The sequence below is a fragment of the Centrocercus urophasianus genome, unplaced genomic scaffold (assembly GCF_019232065.1).
Source record: "Centrocercus urophasianus isolate 14NV4802_14NV808 unplaced genomic scaffold, USGS_Curo_1.0 seq_24, whole genome shotgun sequence".
Taxonomy (NCBI): Eukaryota; Metazoa; Chordata; class Aves; order Galliformes; family Phasianidae; genus Centrocercus; species Centrocercus urophasianus.
The window spans coordinates 8,668,464-8,696,051 of NW_024884800.1; the positions used below are offsets into that span (position 1 = coordinate 8,668,464).

Genomic DNA, 27,588 nt, shown 5'->3' on the forward strand with positions numbered 1-27,588 from the left:
TTGTTTGTTTTAAAGTATTAATTTTGTCAACGGAAGTACAAGAAATATATTTAGTGGAAACTGTAAATTTAAAACAACAGTTCAAAAATATCAGTCTTTATGATACTAAATTTCATTATCACGAGTCTAATGACATAAACATACACAATGCTGTAGTAATTTTGTGTATCTAAAGCTGATAATTCTACTACAGTTAGAACTGCATGAGTAGTATATTGAGAAAAACAGCTCAATCATTAACCTACATTCAACCAGTTTGTTTTCTAGTTTGTCTGCAATAACTTCTTTAGAGTCTCCCAGTAGTGAATTTGCTCCTTCACAGTGCATTTGTGCATGAGTAAGCCTATGCATCTATTAAAAGGAACCGAAGAAACAACTGGACTGTTGAACACAGTGATGCTTATCAGGGGATTCCAGTTAAAGCGACAAGATTGAGACTCTAAAAACATTGAAAACTCACGAGGAGTACAAAAATACACAATGCATCTCACAGAAAGAAGGTAGATTAAACCTTCATCCATTTGTGAGTTGTGTGTATTGATGGTATAATTTGACAAGCTGCATAGTTTAACTAAAAGGGAATTTAAGACCTGCCTTGCTATGCATTTGATCAGGAAGCCAATTGTACAGAATAACATTTATGAAATATTTAGAACATATGACACCACTATTTAGAACACTGCTCACCACCTGCAAACAAGTAATTTTGTTTTGACTCCAGTAGGACCTAACCCCTACATGAACCAGGACAGATGTTTCCCCTCAAGGCTCTTTGAATACATAAGCAAACCCATCTGGATATTTACTTGAATCTTAGCAGCGTGACCTTTCTTCATATTTTCATTAAAAATAAATATGTAAATAAATAAAAAGACAGCGTGAACTCAATTTTTTGTTAAGGAAAAAGACATCTTTTTGTATTTTAAATATATAATTCACTTTGCCTTACAATACTGCTTGGGCTAGGGGACTAATCAAGGGAAGCAGTTTTATTAATATGGATATCAGAAATTATTATTAGGCTGCTAGATCATGAGACTACTTTTTGTCACTAAATGGAAGCTCTTCATAAACACTGGTGGCTGGTTTGCTCTCCTCATTTATTTCTTAACTGTAACTAACAGTAATTGATGGTGGAATTATAAACATTCTTCCTTTATCTTACAGAGTGATTTCATTAAGTAACAGAGAAACAATGAAAGGCAGAATTCTTAGAGTGATATGTGGACATTTCTTTACAAACCAGATGACTTATTCTGGGGGTAGAAATCGTAAATCAAACACAAATAGAACAAACTGGTGCTACATGTACAGACATATCTCCACCTACAGTGAACTTCCATTAACACTCAAATTTACAATTCAATACACATACATCTGCAATATTAATTCAGTAAATATTTTAACATCAATAAGTTAGTGCTGAAATTTACCAAACTGTTGCATCTTAAAAAAAAAAACAAAACAAAACTGTTGGATCTTAATTTTGTTCCTCCTCATATAAAATATCAGGATTTGTGTGAAAGAGATTCAGAATGCAATCTATAGCAATAGGAATTTGGGCATTATACATCCAAACAGTGTTCATGTTGTTCTTGCTATTATCAAAGTATGCTCATTGACAGATAATGAGCAGTATGAAAGGGCAAAAGGGCATTAGGTTGCTGATCATGTATTTATGTAGCATCGTTCACTCCAGAGAACAACCTTATCAAGAATGAAAATGTATCAACATTACCTAATAATAATAGCTATTTAGAGATAACGTACCAAACACCCGCAGCAAACACAACAAAGTAAAGGTGTTGGAATAGAAAGAGCCTTTCCAGCTACTACATCCATTTGTTTCCTGTTCTATGTAGTTGTAGGCAACTATTACTTAGTCATTTTTATCAGTTTCTCAATCACCATCCTCAGAAGATCTCTTTCAGATTTTACCACACATCTACTTATAGTTGTTTATACGAATGTACGCTCTTCTACATCGTAATTTTTTGCCTTAAACTGTTCCTTTCCTTTCCTGGCCTGTATAACCTCTACCTGTTAAGACAGAGGAGATCTATTTTCTCTCAGACCTAGCTGGCTGGGTTAACCAAATTAAAGTCCTTAAAAATTTTAAATTAGAGAATCCCTTCATCTGAGACAGACAATACATTTTCTTTGCCTCCATTACATTTTTAAATGTTCATATGTAAATTCACCTTTGATGACTGCAAATGACCTGAACAGTATTTCAGACAAGATATTACCAATGTCAAGACAATGGCATTAAAACTCTATTTCCCCTGGAAACATGTTCCTGATTAATTCCGAGTTCATCTTTGCCATTTTCAGTCACATCACCTCCGTGGCGATGAGTCGATTTGGGATTAATTACTACATTCTGACTTCTGGATTCTCGCCAGCTGCTCGAGTAACATTTAGCTTTCAACATGAGTTACTAAAAGCATTATTATTGCTCTCTGTCCTATTAAATGACCTTCAAATTCTAATCTTCAAAAGAAGTTGTCAGTTTTCTGAAAACTCGGTTTTCCCTAGTTAATCTAATACTTTAGTGTACAAAAGTATATCAAATATTTTACAGACGGTCAGATAGTTAGATCAGTATCTGTTTGAATCTGTAAGATTTCTGTCGTCTGAGAAATGATGAAAAGTAGAACATTAATCATTTATTCTTCATAAAAGTATATTGTATTTCACCTAACATGCCCTTTTCTACATGTCTTTAGTTATCCTTTTCTCTGTAAATCCTTCCATAGCATTTGCTAGTAAGTTTTCCTCTTTACATTTCCACAACATAAGAAGTTATTCCAAAGCAGAAAATCCATTAAAAACCTGTGCTCAGGAACTTGCAATTGAAGTGTCGTTGTCTTTAGCAAACTTAGATGCAGATTATTTGGCCTTAATTATCAACTTTGCTTCGATTCTAAGTAGGTATACATTTATGTATCTTTTATGACTGGCTTTCTAATTGTCCTACATTTTATATTATTCATGTTAAGGAAAATGCAAAGAAATTAGTATTTCTTGGTATTAATTTTATCCTGTTTTCACTGCATGACAGTCCTAATCTTCCGACTGAAGAATCAGTTACCATCTATAAAAAAAAACTTTACGGAAAGTTAAGACAAAATGAAATATACCTTCTTTTATTTCAGCTAAGCAGCAGAATAGATAAATTTCAAGCAACTTAAGGGGCAATTATATTTTTTATAAACAAATAAAAGTACAGTGACATATAAATGACTTATGTTTAATTTTATTAAAAAGGGAAAATAGAAATTCTCAAGATAATGGCAGAATTAGTGCCTGTTATTACTGACAAGATAAAAAAGAGTTAATGTATTTTAGAATATGTAATTTATTTTTTCAAGTTTCTTGTGCTGTTTTATTAAAATCTTATAAGCAAGAAGGATAAGCAGAAAAGCAAATAAGGAAATTGGATAATGATTAAGTGATTTTAACAGCTAGTGGTGAGTCGACTGATTTAATTAATTTCTTGCCTAAAGTACTATTATTTTTTCTTTGATCTTCATAACTGTATAATAGTGTTCTTTGGTTAGAGCAAATGCCACGTGGTAAATCTTTTATTTCTTACTCAACTGTTGCATTACATAACTTGTAAGCAGTTTTACTTTGATACTTCCTGAACTTGTTTCATTAAATTTTCATCCACACTGAAAAACCATTTGAAAAGTAAAGCAAGTTGCATTATTTTGTTAATGTGGTTAATATATTTGTTAATATAACTGATTTCAGGAAAAAAGTGAATTAATGTACCTACCTTTAGCAATCAGATATTTCTTTCTTAATTCAGATAAGCTCTATATAAAATGATTACATAAATTTTAAGTCACAAGAATTTTTTTGAGGACATACAGCCAAAATATTCCAGTCACACCAATCCCAAAATACTTAACTCCACACATGCAGCAATTCAATGGACTGACATTGTCAGCATGCTTAATCCTCTGCTATAGCTTTACAACCCCAGAGAAATGCTTCCAGGATTAGAAGTACTGTTATCTGTGCTGACTCCACTGGAATGTAGGGACAGTATAACTATTTTCCACTCTACATCCTAAACCTATTTAAAAGCTTCTCTCTCAGTTTCGAAATGGTTAGTGATTCCTTTCTACAAATGGACCCTCGATGGAAAAAGACGAATTTAAATTGAAATTACAGTTTTTATTTTATAGGGAATAAATCCAGGTGTTCTTTTCATTTTATTTTTGCCTGTGAATGAAAAAAAAATGAACAGTAGGTTTTAAAAAAATGGCAAACAGCAAGTTAGTAGTGGTTACAGTAAAATAGTCTCATTTGTACTATTTTAGCAGAGGTGTATTGCGTGTCTATGAATGTTTTTCCTGTAGAACAGTAACTCAGTGTTAAATATGCAAAGTATTACAGCTGGGACTTTAAACAAAGTGAGTAATGCATTATGATGAAAAATCGAAAGTGCTCAAATTATTTAGGTTATTAAAAAAAAAAAAAAAAAAAAGGTGAAGAGGTAATTTGATTATATCCTGAGAATATCTACATGAGAAATGGGATCTCCAGTAAAATAGATATAAATGTATCAAGACCAAAGGAATGGAAGTATAATACAAATAAAATGACACCCCACTTGGCAGTGAGAATAATTAACTACTGGAACAACTCATTACAGATTATGTGAACGTCACTGGATGTCATGAAAAACCAAATTATCCTGGTGAATGCACAAATATGAATTTATCCAGGAAATACTTTGACCTTGTTTAGTCAAAATTAGATGAGATTATGCCAATATTCAGTTACAGGATAAGAACCTATTCAAAGAAATTTCTACTTTCTCTAATCAGGAAAGTATTTTCACTAATGGTAATATAAAATGAGTATATCTACTCCTTTTCAGAATGATTTTTTTAAAAAACAGGATTCATACTTGACAGAGTAGCACAGCATTAAAGAAATTTCCATCTTACAATGATTTAAGTACAGTCCCCATGGAAATGATATCGGAGACTGTGGATTTCATTGGATACATATATTTGAAATTATATTCTAAGAATCTTGAAAACTCTAAAAACCCAGGAAATATTTAAGATCTTAATGTAAAATAAGCCTCTTCAAAGGGCAGTGCTATATGCTTCACATAATATAAACTGAACACTGACACATTAGAGAGACATTTCTCTTCTTTCAGCTTGGGAATAAGGTAAAAGGAAAACAGGAATCATCATAACTGGTTATAAATCAATACAAAGTGTTGCTGGATTTTTATTTTAGAGGGAATGAAGATGTGACATTTGAATTAAAAAGTTAGTAAGTATTGAGTAAGTGTTTTGGGAAACAGAAAAAAAAAAAGAAAAAGGAGAAAAGAAATATTTAGTCTCCACTGTGTAGAAATCATTCTTGCAGGTTAGTTAATGATAATTTCTGCCTTTTTTAAAGTGCAAGCAATGATTATACTTCAAAAAGCAAGAAGACTGGTCTTCTTTGGCAAAGTTTCCTAGTAAGAGTTATTATACTTTTAGCAGTGGGAATAGGCAAAACCTGCAGGGCAGAACCTCCAGAGTACTTACCACAGTTTGATGATTGACTTGAATCACCTCATCACCAGCATGGATTTTCTTACACTGGTCAGCAGGAGACTAAGGACAGGAGATAACAATTAACTTTATATTTGGGGTGGAGGAGCATGAGGGAAGAGCATGAATGAAAACCATGAATGGGGAAAGAGGCAAGAAAGCTCTGCCCAGAGAAGCATTATTATCAAATAACAATACTTTATTATATTTATTAAAAAATGTCTCTGTAAAGAACAATTTATTTTTCTTTTCTGTAACAGATTGCAATTAAGTGATGAAGTAATCTCAAATCCTACTTCCTAAGGTGATGGGCCTTATGGCCTTCCTGATGGGTGAAAGGCCTACTTCCTAAGGCCTTTCTGACTGTTTGAACTACTTTAGCTTCTTTACCTCTCAGAGCAGAGTATCAGGCCATGAGCCGTTACAATCTTGCTGGGAGTTCACTGGGTGAATTTACATCACACAGCAATAAATCTATTATGTCAACAAATACTGAACTATGGCACATCCAGAGATAGGGCTGAGAAAAACATACACATAGCAGAAAAGCAGGCCTAGTACAGACTTTTATAGAACAGGTTTTCTGCTTAAGTTCACTGCAAATACTTGGCAAATATGCTACAGCCCCATCACTTTCAAAACATTACTAGATTAACCACATGAACACAAAATGGTAATTACAAATGGATAAAGTCTTTGACAGTCTAGCTCTTCAGTATATATAATATTATTCCACTCCCATAATTTCACATCTGACTTGAAAAACTTCCTTACACTAAATATAGCTTCCCCTGATTGTATTAAAATAGATTAAAATTTCACTTTTCTGCAAGCCACATGAACATGGTCAACAGCATGCCAACATACACAACAGAAGAAAAGATCTACCTGCACTAAAGGTGACTTGAAGAGGCTTATAAACTTGACCTCACTGCCTACCAGCCAAAACTCCAGAAAATTGGCAACAGCTGTTCTGTTGGGCAGTATACTCCAACCACAAATCACAGCTATCATTTCTATCCATTATGTGAATGAATTTTATAAATAAATAGAAGTAATAAGGGCAACAGGAAACAACATAACAAAAACCCAAACAGCCACTAGATAGAAAATGTCTACAATTGCTTCTAAACAAAATACTAGCAACTATGTTTTAATCTTGATAGGTAGGCAAGCATCACACAGGTGCTTGCTCGCTGCACTTCCTCAGCAGAATAGGGAGAAAATACAATTAAAAAGCACAGAGCAGGGAGATCACTGACCAATTACCACTATGGGAAAGCTTTCTTAAACATGTAAGCAAAGAGGCACAGCTCAGCTATGGCCAGTGACTTTTGGCTCATATCTGACAGAGCAGCTTCCAGGCTCTTCTCACAGGACTGCCCTGCAACCCCTACTGCCAAAACTGTGTCACATAAACACAGTTCAGAGACAGTCTACGAGGAGCTCAAACACTGTCCAGTAGTGACCACCTGCTGACTAATCAGTAGATTTTGCAGTCTACACAATTGCTAGGAAGTGGTAGGAAACATCATTAATTATTCAGTAAGTAATAAATAACAAGCAAAGCAGGGCAAATAGCCAATATTTGACACTGATACAAAGTGTTATGGGTACTATTCCATGCAGAGCTTTCGCCTCCAGCCTTCTCCTTGATTATCATTCTGGCCTCCCTTCATGAGCTGCTGCTAACCACTCACCTGCTTGATCTCTGCTTGTTCTTTCACAGGGGTTTCTCTATCTTGTGTAGCAAGAGTCCAGCCCTTCAGCTAAACTGCCTGGCCATTACAGCCTGCTATCATCTCCTGACATCTCAGTCACACCAAAATAAAAAGGATTTTGCCTATGTATTTTCTAGCCAGAAACTGCCTGGCTTCAGCATCAATTTATCTTTTTAGTGAAAACACAGAATTTTGGCAGACTGCTCTTGATACAGAGCTACACTTATAACAGAAAGATAATCTATTTCCATGCCTAAAATTCAATGGAAACACAAATTTGATTCCTTTAACCTGTGAAAGAAAGGTAAGCAGGAAATGGAAGCAAACATCACTATTCATAATGCATTTAACTTCAGTTGACATTAGTTGAAAAAGCAGAGGCCTTTTTTTTTTATTTAAGCTCCTTTCCTGACTTTGACAAGGCTGAGCTAATTATTATCTTTTAAAATTAAACACTGGTTCTGAGGTCAATTATCCCTTCAAAAGGAATGAAAAATCAATTTGCTGAAATGCCAGAAATTAAATGTCTTTGAAGCTGGTTTAACTGCACATGTGATTACACTGTAAGAAAAACAAAAGAAAAAGAAAACAACCAAACAACTTCTTAGTGCTCTCTTATCATAAAGACCTCACACAGACAAGACAAAAAAATATTACAGTTTTAATGGCTAATTAATTTCTTATCTCCTCCCACGAATTTCAGTTATAAATATATGTTTTTCCACAAACTGATTCATATTTCTATGTAAATTAATTAAAATTACAACAAACAACTATATTATTTATAGCATGTGTTATTCATTCTATGGGTGCAACATAATCAAGAGGGTTTGTTCACCAGTTTCAGGAATCAATACATAATTTTTATGTCTCTATTTACAAATACTTAAGACTTCTAAATGCTATCAATGGTGTTAGTATAAGTAAACAAATTTTAAGTTTAATTTACATTTCATTTATCATAAATTATGATAAATAAATCATCAGGCTTTCCCTGGATCTCTAATATCTCAAAAAACGAGTGACAAAAACCATATTGATTTATACAAAATGAAGAAAACAAAATATCAATATTACACAGTATGTGCTACTTTGGACCCACATGGCTAGCTGCACAATGCAAGTTTCATCTTCCTTGGTGTTAGCATTGGTTAGTTTCAATATCAGTTTTATGAAATTTCAGTTTCTAATTTATTCACTTTTATTTGTGAATATAAATGAATTTATTCACTTTTAAACAGATCCAAGGCTGAATAAAATCTCTGTGACTAAAACATGGACTACATGGAAAACAGAAGGAGTGGGTGTGATTATGAAGCCTGTCATAAAAATTATATTGCAGAAGTTGAAGTAAAATTATTTTTTCAAATTTGTAATTATGAATTGCAAGTTAAGTAACAAGAAACTACTTCACAGATACAGCGAGTAGCATGAAAAGAATAACAGTCGTGCTGATTTATGTGCTGCAATATGCTTATCACTGACTGCAATGTTTTGACCAGAACCACTGTGCACAGAAGTTCAATATTTTTGTCTTTTATAATTAGTTACTTCATCACAGGTATTTTTCTGTGAAAAAATTTTCAAATTTTTAAGATGGTGACATAATATGTGCAAAATAAATAAATAAATAAAACACTATTGATAAGAAGTGCCTTGCTTTACAGCAAGTTTTGATATAAAAAAATACACTGCAGGTATACAGAAGATACTTGCATGCACAACAGATGTTCTTTTAGGCTAAGCAAGCTTACATTTTCAGTTGTTCCTGTGATGACATGCAGCCCATCATATGTTGATTTGATATACATCCCCTGAAAAGAGGCAAAAAGGTAATTAACACTTGTAAGAAAGAAATATCGTTTGCATGATAATACAGTAAGTATGTATGTCTGTTTCAGTTTAAAAATGGTAACATTTCAGATGTCTGGAATAAATCATGTGTGAATAACTTCTGCAGTTAAACACATATGTATCATTGCCTGTTACATACAGTATGCATTTTAAGTTTGAAAGAAGTTTTGGGATAGAACTCAGCGCCAAGCCCAAGCCTTAGCATGAAAGCTTGATACAGTTCAGTGTTTGAAATATTTAACATAACCTCTCTTTATTACTAGTGCCATAAAAGAAGTATCAAAACTCAAACAATGAACACAAATAGTCTTTAAAATTATATGCCCTCCTTTCAGAGTTACTGGTTCAATAAGAAGGAAACAATCTAACTTAGAAAATACATGAGCCACTGCTCACATTGCCAATTTATGTAGAAAAAATGAGCATGGTGAGCTAACAGGAGTTTTGTAATTAGTCCAGCAAGAATTCTGCTTCAAGGAGGTGATTGATGAGATACAGAGAGACAACCTAAGTAGGTATCTATCTATCCGTACACGCATGCACACACACGTACACAGAGCCTTAAATGTCAGTGAGACTCAATTGCTTGCATTCTTACCTATCATGAGTAAGGTCGTAGCTTCACATCTCTCTGTATTTTCTGGTTATACATCAAATTTTGAAATCTAGTTAATCTAATTGATACACTGTACTGCTGATTCATTATCCTTTCAATAATTCTACATCACCTTGCACTGTCAAAATGCAAGAGCCTCCAGCAAATGAGAAAGAACATTTTGTTCAGCAACTGATTTCAAGATTCCCGAAACTTAATGAAGATCTGCAGGCTAGCTGTTAACCTACAAAAATAGTAAAACTCCAGAAAGGCAAGATTGTCTTGGTCTCTACAACTACATGAATTGTAAGGCTGCAGAGAAGTCAGAGCCAAACTCTTTTTGAAAGAGATGGAAGCGTGAGAAATAAGTTGGAACTTGGCAGAAAAACAATTTTATTTTTTCTTTTTTTCTTTTTTCTTTTTCTGAAACCTTGAGGGTGACGCAACACTGGAACTGGTTGCCTGGAGAGGCTGTGGAATAGCTGACCTTGGGGATGATCAAAACTTGACTGATGAAACTCTGAGAAACCTGCTCCAACAGAATCTGTTGTGACCTTTCATTATTGCTTCTACCTTAATATTAACTAATCCATTTTCAAATAAATTTAACTTTATTTAAATCCTAAAAATAAAAGTAGCTAAAACTGGTCATACAGCTTAACTTTACTGCTTATGAATTACCAGTTTAGATAATGCTCACTGTGACTACTTGTTCTCTTAAAACACTGCCTTATTATTAACTTTTGTGTTTATTAATTTTATAAGGTCATTTCATTAGATCATGCAGTTAGTGTTTTTATTTCATTTCATAAACATGCATGCAGCTTCTCTTTGCTTTAAGAGCTGACAAATCAGACTGTATTAACATGCCTACTATTACAGTTCAGGGGAGACTTAAGTGATGTTGAAAGTTACTTCAAAATGTAATAGGGAAGATATGGAGAGACTTTCGGTATTTGCCACAGTATCTTTCTAATGTGCAAAGTATTTTGTCAAGCAAACAGCCACTGACCTATCAGAAAAGAGTGTCTGCTAGGGAATGCTTCAGATGAGATTATTTTTAAATAAAGAAGACTGAAAAAGACATTTTAGAATAACAAAAAGGACTATTGAGCTCATAATAACGTGTACAGAAATTTAGAAAATATTATCAATGAAGGTTCATTTTCATATGAAACACAACCCTTTTGTGAAAATGCTTTAAAGATACAGTACTTATTTAAACCTGGAAATTAATTCAGTTTATATGTAAGCTTATGCCATGTCTATAGGAAGTCAGGTTCATTTGCTGAAGAAATGAAGTTTTGCAAGTAAAAACTCACAATTAATACAACTGAATTTTATTTTAGATAACTGAATTCTTATACAAGTCTGAGCGATCTGTTTACAACAGATATTTCACAAAAAGTAACAAACACTCCTTTTCTAGGTGCCAACAGTGTTCAAAGCTGAAGCTACAGATCTCAGTATCTCATAAAATCTTAGCTACGCTTATAATCAAGAGAGGTTGTGTTTTGTAATTAGTCCATAAAAATAACAAGCCTCCTGAATAATCATATGGTAAGCACTTCCCACTGAGTCTCCAAAAAATAGATTTTTAGTGATTTTGCCCCAAATTGCTTTCTATATGAGATTCTTTCCTATAAAACTGAAATTGCAGTATCTCTTTCACAAGTATGTTTTGAGGATAAATTAACTGATGTCTGTGAAGCATTCAGTAAGGCCACAACAAAAAAAAAAGTCATTGGTAACTGAAGGGAACGCAGAACTTAGATGAAATGTGGTAAATAATACATCAAACCCTACACTGAATGATAAGGATAAAAATGGAACTCTGAATACTTTCCATTCAGTGAATAGCATTCATTTTTCTCCTGAATGGAGTAGAGATCCTGTGGAAAAAACTGCTATACAATCACGAGAAAGCCATTTGTAATTCATTACTCTGTTCTATATTTGATTCTGATTAATGTTTTACTGTTCACATGATTTTTCTTTTATTCCCATTTATAGTCCTTTTTCATATTTTTTTCCTATGCAGAACACGGTGTCAGCAAAATTGATTATAAAGAACTTTCCAACCTACCACGTTATAGCGCCTTCACAATTAGGCACAGAAAACTCAGTCATGCATAGCGATTTCGCTTCATCTACAAAAAAATTTTAAATGGGCAAATTTGATTGCAATACTTATCTCATGTCCTCCGTCAGCAGTACCCACTGACTGCAGTTGTGTTAGCTATAAAAGTACTGGCACACTGCAGATGGTGAAGTATGCACACCACAGCGCTTCCACCTAGTGATGGAGCCCAGTCTACTGCGTGGGCACAGCACAGGCTCTGTCTGCTTGGTGTTCCACTGGAAAAGAAGGCAGTATGGAGGAGACTACAGGCCGTGTGACAGGCCATGACAATACAGCCAACCAGCCTCATTTTGGTAACCATGTCATAAAGGATGAAATCCAACCCTGAGACTTTATGATAAGTTTGCTTTGAGAGTGTACTGTTCACATCCAAGAAGCTAGCTGAAATTTCTGGATAGAAGGGAAAGTTATACAGAGATCCAGATTGCAAGTGTGCAGGATTGTATCAGCCTTAAGGCAGGTCAAAAGCAACAGGGTTACAGTATATATACTAAAACAGCTGTGATACTGACTTGGCATCTCTTGCCTATCCCTGAATTAACTCATTAATTGGACAAGAGAAGAATCTAAGCCAAAAAGACAGAAGCATTGGTCACTAGGGATGCAGCACAGCAAATAGTATCTGTCTGTCTTCAGGATTACACCTTGTAAAAGTGATTATAATGCCAAAAAGTTAAAGTAAAAAGTATTTTATTATGCTGTAGTCTTTTTAAACTGTATCTATCCAAAACTAAATTAAATGTGTCTAATCATACAAAAATTACTTATGGTATTAAAGCAGTCTCAAATCAGTATGTACCTCACTAATCATGCTCTTGTAACTTTGACAGAATTTGTACATGATGTTCATTGCTGTTCAGAATAGAATGAAGAGTAAGGTACTGAAATAATAGAACACATTTCAACTAACAGGAATCAAAACAAGCATTCAGTTACAAAGAAGAAACATCACACAATGTTAGTGACAATAGAACAGGTTTTAATTTGGCAATTTAGTAGAATGTTAAGCTCCCAAGCACTTTTCCTATTCCTCCCACAGCCTACTGATACCAGAATGACTGTGAACTGGGGAGCTAGGGAAAAGATACAGAAATATTTACCCATCGACACATAAATCTCACAAAAATTTCTTGCCTAAGTGTAACAGTACAATAACACTAAGAAATGGTAGCAAAATAATTATTACACTGTGAAATCTGGGGAGAATTTTAATTGTATGACCAATCAATAATGTGAAGCGACTGGGATGTCCAGAAGACAGCTACCTGGCCTGCTCAGTGAACAACAGTTTATAAGGGATGTATTTTGTTTCTGGGATGATATTTATCAAAGTTTTATTTTAACCATACTGTAAGGGAGGCATTTAACTATTCTAATGCAAAACACAGGAACATACCTTCCACTAATCATTTTCAAAGCACATTAACTAATGACAATGAATGCTCAAATACTTACATGTGCAAATAAAGTTAACTAATTTAGTACACTTCAAAAGCTGTAATATGGTTATCAAAAGACTATTAACTATTTTTAAGCTGCTCATATGTTTACTAGTTGCACATCAAGCCCTAGATAAAATTGACAATAAAACTGACTACAATCCTTTTATTTGCATAAATGTTAATTAAACTACCTTCAGAAATCATATTCAGCTTACCAACAGAAATTAAATAAATATAATAGTAGGATATGAATGAAAACACATTTTGTTTTCTGGAACTTTATTTTTATAAAATAAAGATCCAAGGCTTGAACTCTAATATTTAAATTGCTTTGGTACTTACCAAACCTTCACTGGGCATAATGCTGGTGAGATGAACTACCTCTAGATGTGCTGACTGTGACACCAGAGAATCAGATGAGAGTGAAATGATGTGGTCACAAATTCCAGACAAGGTTTTACACTACAGAGAAAAATAAGACAAAGAAAAATATGATTTCTTGTATTTATTTGAAACTACTGGCAAAGTTCTTAAGTCTGAGAACAATCTGAGAATAAACATATCATTTATTTCTCCTGTAAAAACTAGAGGTTGCCAAGAACTGAAGTTGTGTTGCATAGGGAAGTTAAGAACAAGAGCTTAAGGTAACAAAAAATATCTGGGTCAATAAAATAAACATGCCTGTACAGTACTTCTGAACAAAAGGTAATACTATGTACTGAGAACATCCATGTATCAAAAATACCCAAATGTATAAAAATGCTCAATGAACTTAATCTGATCTGTTATTATAAGATACCATAATAAATAACATGGAAATTTTATTTTATGAAGCATGTAAAATCCATTTGTGAATTGTGTGAATCCACAGACACCTTCAAAACAGGAACCATATTTCGAAAGTGGTGATGGTGACAAATTGAATCTATTAATGGAAGCCAAACTTTAAGTCTGTGGATTAGAAAGGAGCTGATCTGGACTCTCAGAGAATCTTAATGTGTAAAGACCAAGTTTAAAGTATTCCTTCTAAAAGAATATGCCCCAAAATATTTGAATCTAGTCTGAAGGCACACATTTTGATGAATTCCAGAGTGGTCTTCCAGTCAAACTTACTGTATGCATCTATTTTCCTTCAGGGACTCATTTTCCCTAATTATAGAAAATGGTAGTGAAATCCCTTACGGGAAGTTTTGTTTCAGTCATTTGCAAAAGCATGAGGATTTCTAATATACCATTTGACACTATACAGAGAAGTTAAACAAATAAAGTTGTCACGAGGAATAAAATTAACTAACTGAATTTATAGATTACATTCCCATTCACTGTATGGCCACTCATCTGGAAATGTAAGTACAGCTCTGGAGTACGGGATGTGGCATTTGTATTTTGGACCAGATGCAAGAAGCAAAGCATCACATTCAGGTATGCATGACTGCATCAAAAGGTCAGCAAAATAACAGGAATATTTCCAGCAGTTTAAGCTCTGAGCCAGGAACCATAAACAAAACTTCAGGTCTTGTCTTCTCCCAGTGCAGATAGGGAAACTGGCTGGCTCAAATGACATATTTTACTGCTGTTCTACATATGACCTGCTGGCTGACCCTGGTTGTGTGCAAATGCTTTCAGCCTGTTTTTTGAACTACTGTCATATCAAAATAATATTTTTATTTCCAAATAAAGCACTCTCATGCTTTCACATCTTCTTAAGAACATACACACAGAGTAAATGCAGATTAAATCCAGAGTCACCTTGCATATGGTTTATAATTTAAGAGTTGTCACATGTAAATACTTTCTCAGTAAAGAAGCTTTACAATTAAATAAAAGTAAACAAGTTTTCACTCAAATTTGATCTTATGAATCTTAAGATCTCACCACAATTCACAAAGTTATTTAAAATCTATGCTAGGAAAGTACTCAAAGATAATATATTGGAATAATTTTAAATATTACTTTACCGTAAATGTATTTCAGCATGTCCAGGAGACACCTGACACTACTTACACATAACGCAAAGGCTGAGACAGTATTGATGGAACAACTGAGGAGAATTTATGAATAACAGCACAGGGCCTGGAAATATCATTTGATCTAGCACTACTACTATGAGAAAATGCATTAACATCTGCTAAGACATTTTTGTCATAAGAAAATTGAAAGTTCTAAAGTCCTGTATACTAGTTCAAAAATGGAAAGTAAAAAACTGAAACTTTCCCCTCTTCTATGTTTTTGAGCTTCTATGGAGAAGAGGTAGCAAGGTTAAAAGTAACATTCCTGATAAAGATGGAGTTCCAGAAGATGTACACAGTTAGAATCACAAGTCATGAGTTAAAAGATGTTTGTGTATATGTATATATACAAAATCCAAATCCCAGAAGACGTTGCTTTTAGTTCTTTTCAGAATCAGGTTTGCAATAGAGAGCTCTTCTTCCTAAAAGTTACTGCATGCTTTCTGAATTTAACAGCACATCAATGTTTTATGATATATTTTAATCCCTGCTGGAAGCAGAGTATGTGTAAAAGGCTTTAAAAAAAAATGTCAGGCACTTGGTAAGAGCTTGTCAAAAGCTTATCTAAACTTGTAAATCCTTCGAGATTTCCCCCAAACCATACATTTTAACTCTATCTCACTGTGAGTACAAGCTTTTTGTGCACGCACCATGAAAATATAAAGTATTAATACTTAAAGGCCAATATTCAATCAATAACTTTGCATGATATTCTTCCATTTCCCTTTAGTCATTAGATTTGTTGAGTGCTGGAAGCTTTTACATTGTTCTGGGTCAGTGACAACCAGAGAACTTAAAAATGCAAATAGGCAACGGAATGACAGCATTCCATGCAAGCAACCCTAGCAAGAGTATTACACTACAAAGAGTGTACCATCATGTTGCAAAGCTTCTAAAACAACCTGAGTTCTGGTCTTGCCTGCAAAAATAAATAGGCATGGGTACCAGAAGAGAACTAATTCTTAAGGCTTAAATTTGAAAGATGTCCAATTTAGCAAGGTGTAAAAAGACTTGATAGGTCTGGTTTTGACGTTAATCACATCACCTTCTGGGAGCCTCCAATCTTCAAAGAATTCGAAGACATTATCTTAGATGAAAAAATACTTAATTAACATTTTTGTATAGAGCCTATTTATATTTCTTTGGGTTGATTATAAAGAAAGCATAACATTTTGGAGTTTGAAATGTGGACCATTGGGGCAATAATTAAAGTGGCTGGCCACTAGTACTGAGCTGGTTTCAGGGGCTGCAGTCTACATAAGCTGATTTCTCTTCTTTCTTGTGTTAAAAAGATTTTTTAACTACATATACACATATGTATATGTATATTTAGAATTCCATTTTATTTATGAAAACTTTAACTTTCAGCAACTGATATGATTCATTGTAAGTTTTGTCAAATAGTAACTTTATTTTCCCATAGTGGAATTTAATACTTTTTAAAAAATGATTGAAGGGCATGATGTAGGACTGGAGAATACCATAAAAAACCACTTACCACGTGAAGAATTTTGTTTTCTGTTTCATACACCGTACAGTCCTGTGGGAAAATAAAACAAACACAATTAATGCATATTGTTTTAAATTTCCTATTAAGAAAGAAAAGAATGCTAAATACTGTCAACTATCTCTTATGGATGTACCATAAACACAAACTCTTCAGTTCTGTCATGTCGAGAATGTCACTTCATAAAAGTAACCTGACTTTTCTTATGGCTCATTAACTTCAGGGATGATTTATTCTTCCATTATAGTAAAGAAATTTTTCTGCTCAGTACTAGCAGTAAAATACATGTAAAGCAGTGGGGACAGTTACGAAAATGAGAAAAAAAAAAGTGAATATAATTGATCTGGCATGTTGGAAATCCACTGAAACTCAGAGCATGATAGGCATTGCATGAATGCATGCTGTTGTACAAGTTGTGTGAGATGCAAACCATTGTGTCAGACGTACCAGTAGGTAGGTTGTGCTACTATAAAGTGTCAGAAGGAGGAGTAAGCAGAAATTATTTTGATAAGTACAAGATTAAAGATGTTAAAGATTATATACTTGGTTTATTCTTGCTTCAAGGCCATAATTGTTTTTACTGTCCGCATGGGACAAAAACAGCCACAGTTCCAGCTCTTGGAAGTATTTCCACAACAGCTCTAATTTTTGGTTTTGGGGGCACAAGTCACATCAGAAGGGGATGAAGACTCAGAAGACTCAGGTTTGCTTGTGTTGCACACCGCTTCAGAGATATCCAGAAGGTTTCACTGCTTTAGTGACCTAGTTAGACCTAGTCCCAAAGTTAGACCTGAAAATATAATCCTAATTGACCTCTTTATTTGCTTAAGTCTTGTAACTTCCAGAGCAGCCATTTTCCTATTCTAAATGTCATGTTAAGGACAGTAACTTGTATCAATCCATAACTTAAAACATTACTCACTTAACTCATATTTTTATTTAACAACATTACAGGCAGCCAGAATATCACTTACATTTCAGGAACCAAAGCATAACACTTCCTAAAAGGTGCCCACTGCCTCTACTGCTTCTTAAAGTTTGGAACGACCTCTATTGCAGGGCACAGCCATGGCATGGGAGTATTGAACCCCGTCCCACAGAAGAGATTACAAGTGCACTGAGAGAAAATGCAGCTTCTCCTGCCAGTAAGCACTCCAAACGGGCTCACTAGTTCTCATGATGTTTTACAAAAATTAAATTAACAGGAACATAACAAAAATGCAAGTGTGCCAGGAAAGTGAGATTAAAATAGAAATGCCTGCAATTCCCCTCACAAAGCAATCACCTCTGAGGCCACCTGCAGCCCTGCCCCAGAGCTCCAGAACCTTCCGTCACCAAAGGCTTTGTGGTGGGCACTGGCCTGTGACAACAATCTGTTGTGTCAAAGGAGTGCTTTTATTTCACAAAATCTGAGGAGAAAACGTTTGTGAGGTGTCCCAGCACGTCTGCCCTGCTGATAGTTGTTATTTAAGTCAATTAACGTTTAATAGCAGTAAAAATAAAGTTGGAGAACTGCTAAATGTATCGCCATCTTGGAAGCAGCTTTTTACAGAGCAAGATAAGGACTTCAGGATATACTTTCAGGATATATTTGAAGTAAAAAAGACTTTTCTTTTCCTTAAATAATTTTTTAAGTAAATTTTACTTTCTGATATACACAAAAGATCCTCTAACTTAAGTTCCCTTAAAGTTGTCATTTCCTCTTTTCGGGATCAACGTGATAGCAGTAACAGTTTTAATTTACGTTTAATTGCTTTAAACTTCCCATGAACTAATTCCAACATCCTCACCCCATTTGCTCTCCAAGTAGATTAGCTGCATGATCAGCTTAGGCTGTGGTACTCTGCAGGAGCCTCTGCAGCTGACTGATAGCTCCCTGGTCCTCTTGTCCAGCAGCAAAAGCCCTTGGCCGCATCCCATGCACAGAGGCCATGCGCAGCTCTTGGCCTGCATCTGTGGGGCACTGCGGTGAGGAGCCCGTCTGCGATTGTTGCAGGGCAGCTTTACCTGTGTGAGCCACACAGCCTTGTGCTGTGTGCCCTGGAGCCTGAACCTGGAGCACCAGTAGCTGCTTCACCCACAAGATTAAGCATTTGTTTTGGAGGACTGGCACTTTTGTGGAGGAATTAGCTTCTACGTGAAGACAGTTTTCAAAATAAGAAAGATAAACCAGATTGCAAATGACAAGGAACACAGAGGAATTTATACTAGCATTTCATGGTCAAGTACCCCTTTGATGTTTCTTCTGTATTCATGCTGTTATTTTCCTCAGCACAAAAATAAGAATGCAATTAGTCAGTTTGGTTGGCAATGCCCAAGGCAGTTTTTCTTACATGTTTTACACACTTCAAACAGCATATCCACCATCTCCCTTTAACCCTGCAAGTACCAAGAGAAACACATGATCACAGGAGGGCTTATAGCTTGATTTCAGAGCTAATAGTTCTATCTAAATTATTCCTTTAATTTCTGTGCTACAAAAATAATATGAGCTTAATTCTGAACAAGCTTAATTACTTCAGGTCAAATAACTGAAGACTTGTGTAGAGTGAAACCGAAAATTTTACTGTTTTGTAGAGCAGAATTAATGTTAGCTATACTTAGGTTGCACGTCCAAGCTTACACTAGCATTAAAATTATTAATGGTTTTGGGATTCCTTCCAAAATATGTGCATAATGACTTTTTGTTAATACATCAGACCAGTTTAACTGAGAGGTTAAAAGCACTTGCAGTATTATACTAAAATTCTAAGATATGTAGGTCACAACATTCTTCTGATGTTTTTTGTTGTTTTTTGTTGTTGTTTTTTGTTTGTTTGTTTGTTTTCCTGATACACAGAAATGCATAAGGGACCTCATAAAAAAAAAAATAGATTCTTCCAGGACTAACACTTACAGAATTTTGATCTAGAAGATAAATAATAGTTGTACTCTCTCTCCATCCTCCATAGGCATGTAGACGTTAAAAATGTATTATTTTTCTTAGAGTTAAAAAAAAAACATAAAATGAAGTAGCAGCATTCCATTTCTCCTCTGCAGAACAGTAAAGTACCGGAATTATGAAATAATCACTCCTACAATATCACGTACAGGCAGTTTCTGCACTTCCACAACACTGACTTTGACAGGTATGACACCTTCACAACTCTGCTAAGATAAAAGAGCTTTTTTTTGAATATTGATGAAGAAAAAAAGATGGTAGGACTTGCACATAATCATGGTACATTCATCATTTCAGTTTGCAATTCATATACTACTGAAATTTGCAGATACTGTAAAAACTCTCAAAGGGCAATTGGGCCCCAAAATTAAGATGCCTCAAATATTTTACAGCTTTCTATGTAATGCTATTCATTTGCAATTTCTGTTTATTTTAATAAAGTGGAGATTTGTCAGGGATAAGAAAACTAAGTACAATTTAGCATTAGATATCTAAAATTTATCTCATTCAGTACAAAAAATAGTCTGTTAGAATGGTTTCTATTATTTATGCCACTCACTTCATATTTCAGCCTACAGTTAAGACTACATTTTTTGTTAGGTGAGACATCTTTGCTTTCACACATTAAGATCAGTTTTCCTCAGATTTAGTAACAATAAAGCTGCCTCCTTCTGAAGGATATTGCTTTATCTACACTTTCTGGTACTAAGTTTTACGTACTGTAAAAATATCAGATAGCTATTAAGCAACCCAGATCTAAAAATAAGGTAAGAAAAAGACAAGACTGGTCTTGATTTGTAACTAACCTTACAAATGAACTAAACATTTTTCATTGTGAATTTTCCTGGAGACTGTTCTCTAAGATACATTGTTTTTAAGTTGTCAGGATGAAGACAGCTTTTGGAATGAAGTGGTATTGAAGAAATGAAGAAATAAAACAAAACCCCAACCTATTACTGGCAGAGAAATGAATTTCATTTGCCAAAAGCAGCCAAAAGAAGAAATGGAGACCGCAATTCAAAATTCTCTTACTTTCACCTAGACCACGAGGAAAAATTAAACTCACACCAAAAAAGTACTTATCAGCTGAGGAGGGTGTGAGAAACACGCTCAAGATAAAAAACTTCTAATCAGGCAAAGATCTCTGTGAAGGGCATTTTATTCACTATCGCAATAATGGGCACACACATCTACTGACAGGAGAAACTGCGCAACTCGTCAGTGAAATCTCCTCCATTATTTACCCTGGGTCCAACGCAGGTAAAGCCTCTCCTGGCACTCATTGGTTGAGCATCAATGTCTGTTACCAACCCCCTGCCTTTGGGTATGTCCTGTACTTCTTATGGCGATAAGAGAACAGTATTTCCAACTATCTGCACACCAATTCTGCCCTGCACCAGACTCTCCCCTATGCTATATAATTACCTTATCAAGTGCCTGTGCCAATTTTACCTAGGTCTCAACTTTACTCTGTTCAGCAACTTTCTTTGTGAAAGGCAACTTATCCTATGCTACATACAGAAATACTGGAAATTTCCACTGCAGAAACACAATCTACTTCTCACAAGGGGAATCAGAATCCAAAATGTTGCACTGCAGAGAAGTTCATTTTGTTTAGTCTGTAAATCAAAAATAGCCTAGCGTTATAAACACTAAAAGAAAGCTTAATAAAGATACTTTAATAATTAAATGTCTACATAGGAATTTATAAACAAAGAAAAGAGAAAAAGGATTGTTTGTTTTTTACTGCAATATTGCATGAAGGTAAACAATTCTCAAAAGGAAAAAAAGTTGAGTATTAGAAATTAAGGCTAATATGTGTGAGCCTTGGCTACACTGTGCAAATGCAAAATCTGACAGATACTTGATTTTTTGCTTTTTTTATGCAAGTAATAATATTGAGGAAAAGATTTTACAGAATATTGCTACTTCAGAAAGCCTCTTAAGTGAGTTCTACTAACTTACACTCAGTCTTTCTGTACTTGTGTGACTTCCTCTATTTCAGGGGCAGACGGTGAAAATAACAATAGTGACTATTACTGTTTGTATAAAATGTAGAGCTACAGAACCAGATGAAAGTATTTGATGTACCTGTGGATTGTACATTACAGATTAGTAATGAAAATACTGCTACCCTTATTTGCTTCATATTTCACTAGTTCAGTGTCAATTACAAACAACTTTTATGTAACAGGCACTTTTTTGAATGAAGAAGATGTGGTACAGTTGCATCTTGATATAAGAAAGAACTTGTCCCTGAAATATTTTTGATTAAACACACTTGAATCTCTAACAATTTTTTTTTAGCATTTAACCTGTTTCTGACTGGCATTGTTCTTCTATGGCAGCAAATAACTTAACATGAAATTGTCCACTCAAAAGATAAGTGAATTATTTTTAACTGCACACTATTTTTTTTAATCTATCCAAAGACATGATTATAGCCAAAATCTAAAATCTTCCCATCACTCCCACCAAAAGAAAATATGGAAGGAACAAAAAGGTAATAGGCAAAAATATTTTTTTTTCTGATCAAGTAAAAGCTTAGCAATGTTTTTACTATTATGATTTTTGAGCAACTATAAGTACTTGGAAAGACTGGAAGATAACCACTCCTACCTGTTGTACAATGGTTGTTAGTTCCAGGCACAGTTGAACAATGTTGTTTTTCAGCAGTGAGTATTCTGTCACACTGACAAATGGAGACCTGTGAGAAAGGAAGAATAGACTTATGTGATATTAATGATATCTCACAGTACTTATGATTAGTAAATTCATTTTCATAAAGGCAAGTATAATCAGGTCAGCTACTTATTCTCTGGTTTAATAAAGAAAAATAACTCCTAGAATAATGAATATACTTCTCAATAACACAGTTCTACTGTTTTTTTGGAGTCTTCAATGGCATTTAGAAGATGTATACAATACAGAGATCGGTTGTACACCACAAAATTATGAATCACCTGATCACGACAATCTCCAGCAGCAAGCCAAATAACTTTTGTAAAATATGACTATGAAACAAGAAACAATGTTGGCTGGAAGGAAGTGAATTTTGGCTAGAACCCTAGAAGTTATCATTCTTAATGTCAGTGAAACATGAACTTCCAAATAATTGTAAGCAGTCAAAATTTCATTTGTATGGCTCATTAAAAAAGCATTACTAGTATGACAACACTCTTCTGCAGAAGTTAGCACCTTAATTCGGAGAGGAAAATAATGTTTCCTTAGTCAGTAATAGCTTCCTGTGAACTGGGATTTTCTGCAGGCTTTCCACGTTCTAACCAAATCTGACCCCATCTGAATGTATAAGAACTGACAAGGTCATAGCCCAAGAGAATATGAATGCTGGCATTAGTTTAGGAAGATGTCACCAGGATTATACAAATCTCATAAAGCAGGGTTATTCACTCTCACCATGACTTCTAAGGTGCCATTTATATATTCAAGAGCATTCAGATTCCAGATCTCCACAGCTATAACTCCAGAAAAATGGAAACAATTGAAATTCCATGCTGCAATTGTATGTTTTGGGTTCTGTCTTGCTACAGTTAAAATTTTAACTACATTTATCTAGATTTTTTAATTTGAGACAGTGATAGAACCAGGTGAAATAATTTTAAACTAAAACAGGGGAGTTTTAGATTAGATGTCAGGGTGAAATTTTTCACTCAGTAGCGAGGTGCTGGAACAGTCTGTCCACAGAAGTTATGGATGTCCCATCCCTGGAGGTGTTCAAGGCCAGTTTGTATGGGGGCCTGGGCAACCTGGAGTAGTAGGTTAATTAGTAGACCAATCTGGAGGTTGGCAATCCTGCCTGTGGCAAGAGGATTGGAACTAGATGATCCAAGCTATTTTGCAATTCTATTATGATTCTATGATTCCTTTCCAAATTAAGTACTATCATTTATCTTCATATTCTCATATTCATATTCATATTCAGTACAAGGTCAAGAAAAAGTAAATTACCTGTCCAGCCAGGCTAGTAAGTTCTTGGCAGCACCAATCAGGTCAACTACAGAGGTAAGAAAATCATTTGGCAGTCGTCTGGAGGCCCTGCCATCATAATGGCCACTCCTCCTTCTACCCGTTATAAAATTCTGAAGATTTTTGGCCGAGGCATTCAGCTTGTGAGAGAGAGTTCTCAGGTTTTCAGTCTCCAAACCATAGTTCTGAGGGGAAAAAGGGAAATGCAATCAAGTGAAATAAGGTGTTGTAATCTAAATGAACAGAACAATGAGGCAGAAAACTCTAAATGGTACTTGGCTGAAAGGGAACAAAACTTATGGATGTCTGGCGTCAGATTAAGCAACAGGCTCCTTTGAAACGTGCCCCTAGTGCTAGCAAGCACGGTGGTCTTTTTTGTTTGTCTTTTACCCAGTGAATTCCCCACTTAGATCCAGGTGGTAAGTACAAAGATTTCAGCTCTAATACTTTTAAATAATTAACTCAGACTCACATTGAAAGTCTCGAACTGAATTGAACCAAGATCTCCTCCTGCCACAACAGAATGTAGTATAAGAAAAAATCTAACGAGCACTTAAACAAAATTAGCTTCACATTTTAATTGATTGACCATTATTAATTTCAACAGTGTGTATATTTTAAAGGATGAATGTTCATCAGTACTGCATGTTAATTTTACTCACTAAACTTCCTCAAAACAAAGACTAAAGAGCAGCAAGCAATGTACAGTCTTGCTGGATGACAATACTGATATTTGTACAAAGACTAAATGTTTCCAACAACAAAAAGGGAAAATGCATTGAATGACAACAAGCATATAAAGTGGGACTGTATGAAAGTCAAGCAAAATATAAACAAATGGTAGGTGAGGTTGCTTGCTAAATTTGGATCAGTTCTGACTGGTGCACAGGCCTGTTCCTTTTTTTGCCAGCTATTCTTCCTCTCAGATAATAACTCTGAAAAATAAATGAAGGTCTCTACCTCTAGCTTGGAGGACAATACATGGAAACACTTCTCTATGTTCTTAGCTCAATGCAAGGAGCTGACTTTTAAAAATCATTTTAAACACTAGGGACAGAATTCATTTCAGTATTATGTACATACTATGCCTAAAGCATCCCACTCAGTCAATGAGGTTTGGAAGCATCACATAGAAGACTGAATTGTGAAGCAAATGAAAATTACATTGGCTTAGTTACAGAAAAGAACAATTCTTTTAATCTTTTTTCCAAAACAAATTTCATACAGTTAACAACAGTTTCACTGAAGGAAGGCTCTCTATTTTCAAAAAGTTTATATTTAAAAAGCATGTTGTATTTGATATTTGCATGCCATCTGTTTAATATTTGCAGTTAATCTTTCTTTTATTAAAATATTGAATGAGTTCCCTCCCCTCTATTTTACTGCCACTTTTACTCATGCCAAGATGATGACTAAGTGGATGTATGGGGATGTCTTTACCAGCTTGCAAACTGTACTAAGCAGTGTTCAGTTTCCCCTAAGGAAGAGTTTGATTTTGCATTCTCAACAACATTTTTTAATGATGATAAATCAGATCCTCCTGCTTTTATTTCCAAGTCCAGCCTTGGTTATCCCTGTGGTAACAAGCAGAAAATGTTTCTCCAAATAATCCATTATAGAATGAAAGCTCAGGGAACCTGTCAGTTTACTTTCAATAAAAGTCAAATGGGAAAGGAAACTGCTTGACCACTGAGTCCATGAAGTGCCAGTATACTTGCACCAGATTACAGGTCAAAATTTTGAAGAGTGTGGGCTGGTTACTATCAGTCTAATCACCTGGAGTGAATTTCACAGTCTTGATTCAAGTCATGGAAAACATGAAATGTAATTGAGGAAATCCACCTAGTAAGCAGGTTTTTTCATCGCAAAGTTTACTAATTAGCATGCCAGTGGTAACTTTAATTAATGTAAAGTTTTAAATATAGAATAGATTAAGAATAAATAAAATGTCCATAAGGATCATCGAAGATTAAAGGTAATTTTTCAGCACAGTAAAAGTGCTGATGCAAGCTAGGAATTTAATTGAGATCTATTTAGTAAGGTACAATAAAAGGAAAAAGATAAAAATGACAGTGAATTAACATCTCTGTAGAAGACAGATGTAGTAATGCTCTAAATTTAAGCTTCCCTCAAGTCTAAGATCTTCAAGTAAATGAAACAACTACAGACAAATACAAAATTGGAAAAACAATGATTAAAAATAGTCTTTGGATGTATCACTTCCGAGCACTTCATCCTCATTTACTGCATCAGAAAACTGCTGAAGGAAATTACGGCTCCCTTAGTTCTTCCCAAGTCAGTGGGGGGATAAAAAGAGATGTCCCAGAAGAGGCAAGAGCAAACAGGTGTTTACACACTCAAATTTGATCTGAATCCGTTATGATTTAGTGAATGTGCTTAAAAACAAAAGATGGAAAAGAAGCTGTTTAAGAGAATAAGTAGGTGGGTTGCCTTGTTCTGTATATATGATGCTGTATGTACTTGGATCTCTTCTAACTCTCACTGGCATCTCATCTGCATGATGCCAATAGTCTCAAACCTGCCAAACTAAATCATTATCACAGCAATCATATCAGACCTCAGTTTTCACAGCTACATATTCTGCTCTCATTATGTTAAGTACATACTGCTACTGTGAGAGATACATAGAAATGTTCTTGAGCCTCTAAAATTCTGGCTCCTGGCAGGTGATTTCTCTCTTGCACAATTAGTCCTAGATAATAATATGGCTTTAAAAAAAAACAAAACAAATAGCATCAAGGCCACAGTCCCTAAAAGGTTTGAAGACAGTGCCATTAGCACAGATAGAATTCTTATCAAACAAACAAACAAAAAAACCCACCAAAATAAAACCAAACCAAACCAAGGTTTCCTCCATTCCCTGTTTCTATTTTAATGGTGCTTAAGGCTGTTAACATAGCCTTTTATTTATTTACTTATTTATTGGTTACACTATTAGTGGCAGTGGACAGACAGGTTTAGATGAGAAATACTGACTGCTAAATTGACCTCAAGCAATGTGTCATTAGAAGAACTACATAGCCATGTACTTTGTCAAATCTCCTTAAAAACTTGTTCACAGGACAGCTCAGTGAGCACAAAGTTCAGATGAGCCCAGCACATTCCATGTCAGCAAATCAGGACTCAGAGCCATATTGCAAAAAGCGTAACTGCTGTGAGAAAATAAGAGCCAATCTTGAACACAAAATGTGAATGGCAAGTCAATGAGAAGTTTACTTCATCTTTTCCATATTCAAAGAGAGAACTACTTTTTATGTCCACTTAATATGGTACGCGGCATCGTTATTACCTTCACATAAAAAGTTATACGAAGATGGTCTGATTTGTTCAATAACAAAGATTTAACAGTACATTTTAGTTCTGCAATTCCTGGTGCCAAATCAAGCATCTTTTACAAAGCTTGCCATGTAAGGCATTCAAAACACCACAACTTAAATACTGAGCTGCGCTCACATTTGCATGTTTCATACATCAGGTTAGGAATCTCCACTATTTATCAGTGCAGCCCAGCTGCGGTGGCTGGAGCTGCCAGGTCTCAGTTCCAGACGGCAGCAGCAACAGCTCAGAACCATTAACAAACCCACGGAGATGGGCCTTTGCCCCTGTGGGTACTACTCTGCCCCTAACACCAAAACACTCTCAGCTGCTCCCATTCCAGTCTGCCCCAACAACAGCACACCTGGACTCACCGTGTGCTCCACTCCTTCTCAGAAGCCTGTTTCCCAGTTGCTTTAAACTGATGTATTTGTGAACTGCCATAGAAAGATGCTGCTATGCCCTCTTCTCAAGTCCCAG

The 27,588-nt window shown here is 34.9% G+C and overlaps 1 protein-coding gene across 1 annotated transcript in view; it reads right to left on the bottom strand.

The window, feature by feature from the left end:
• LOC122163674 (connector enhancer of kinase suppressor of ras 2-like) overlaps positions 1–27,588 on the bottom strand; it is a 174,578-nt gene that overhangs the window by 70,134 nt on the left and 76,856 nt on the right. The window contains 6 exon segments of the mRNA XM_042825066.1: positions 5,568–5,636; positions 9,049–9,108; positions 13,671–13,790; positions 16,836–16,877; positions 22,405–22,492; positions 23,755–23,957. Coding sequence (XP_042681000.1) covers positions 5,568–5,636; positions 9,049–9,108; positions 13,671–13,790; positions 16,836–16,877; positions 22,405–22,492; positions 23,755–23,957 — 582 coding nt within the window.